Below are 1,017 nucleotides of genomic sequence, written 5' to 3'. Positions count from 1 at the left end.
CAATTGCGGATGTCTATGGGCAGCGGTCGCTTCGCCATTTTGGCGGGTTCAGGTGGGCGCTTGCTCGTTTGCCACCTTTTGTTATAAAAAAAAAATCTATATTTATATAATAAAGCGTAAACACACACTACTTTGTGGCGTAAGATGTCAGCAATCACAGCACATTTTTTAATAATTCTTTCTTTAATAAAAAGTTCTACACTAACGACACGCCTTAGGCTATATATTTTCACGCTATTATACTTAGGGGGTAAATAAATTGGAAAAATATGTTCATGAGGGAAAGAGACCATAAACTACAAGCTGCCAACATTAAGGAAGTAAGGTTATTGATTTTGCCATTTGCAATTTAAATTTAACAAATGAAAACAACAAAATAAAGTTTTTATAATTTCATGCGGATGAAACCGCACGGGAACATGTAGTTGAAAATAATAGTGCAGACAGCTGGATGAGGATAGCGACGTAAAAAGTATTGGATGTTAACGTTTTATGCTCAAATCTAATTTTTTATAGACCTCTATTCTCTTAAATCCGTTACACATATTCAGTTCAGTCAATTGCCATAGTTTTAAATCTATTTTGTGCCAAATAGTTAAAGTTTTGCTTGCACAGGAGCAGTTTATAATTGTCAGAAATTAGCGGATGTAGTTGGATTACTTTTATGTGTTCATAGTCCATTCTTCACAGACCTCTAAACAATATTAAATTCGATTATTGCTATTGAAGATTGATAATTCAAAAATGGATGTAACTGACAATAACTTTGAATATGTCACGTGCTTGTGACATATTTATTCTTGCACATTTTATAGATTTTTCTAGTGATATCGCTAATCGAAAGTCATATTGTCTGGTTAATTTTGTCGCCAAGATGTTTGATAGGAGTGGTTTGTGGTAGAATCCATAGAGGAGTGCCTGGTGCGGGAGAGCTCGTCGCCGGGCGACTTCCCGCGCGAGTACGGGCCCGAGTTCAACAGCGGGCTGGGGGGCGGCGGCTGCGGGTACATCGACCTG

At 37.7% G+C, this 1,017-nt stretch overlaps 1 protein-coding gene across 1 annotated transcript in view; it reads left to right on the top strand.

Annotated features, from left to right (window-relative positions):
- LOC106102639 (zinc finger protein 112-like) overlaps positions 1–1,017 on the top strand; it is a 5,376-nt gene that overhangs the window by 4,150 nt on the left and 209 nt on the right. The window contains exon 6 of the mRNA XM_013282179.1: positions 902–1,017. Coding sequence (XP_013137633.1) covers positions 902–1,017 — 116 coding nt within the window. The remainder of the gene's footprint in view (positions 1–901) is intronic.

The sequence above is a fragment of the Papilio polytes genome, unplaced genomic scaffold (genome assembly GCF_000836215.1).
Source record: "Papilio polytes unplaced genomic scaffold, Ppol_1.0 DF823912.1, whole genome shotgun sequence".
NCBI lineage: Eukaryota > Metazoa > Arthropoda > Insecta > Lepidoptera > Papilionidae > Papilio > Papilio polytes.
The sequence above is the reverse complement of the archived record's forward strand: the minus strand, read 5'-3'. Positions and strand labels throughout refer to the sequence as shown.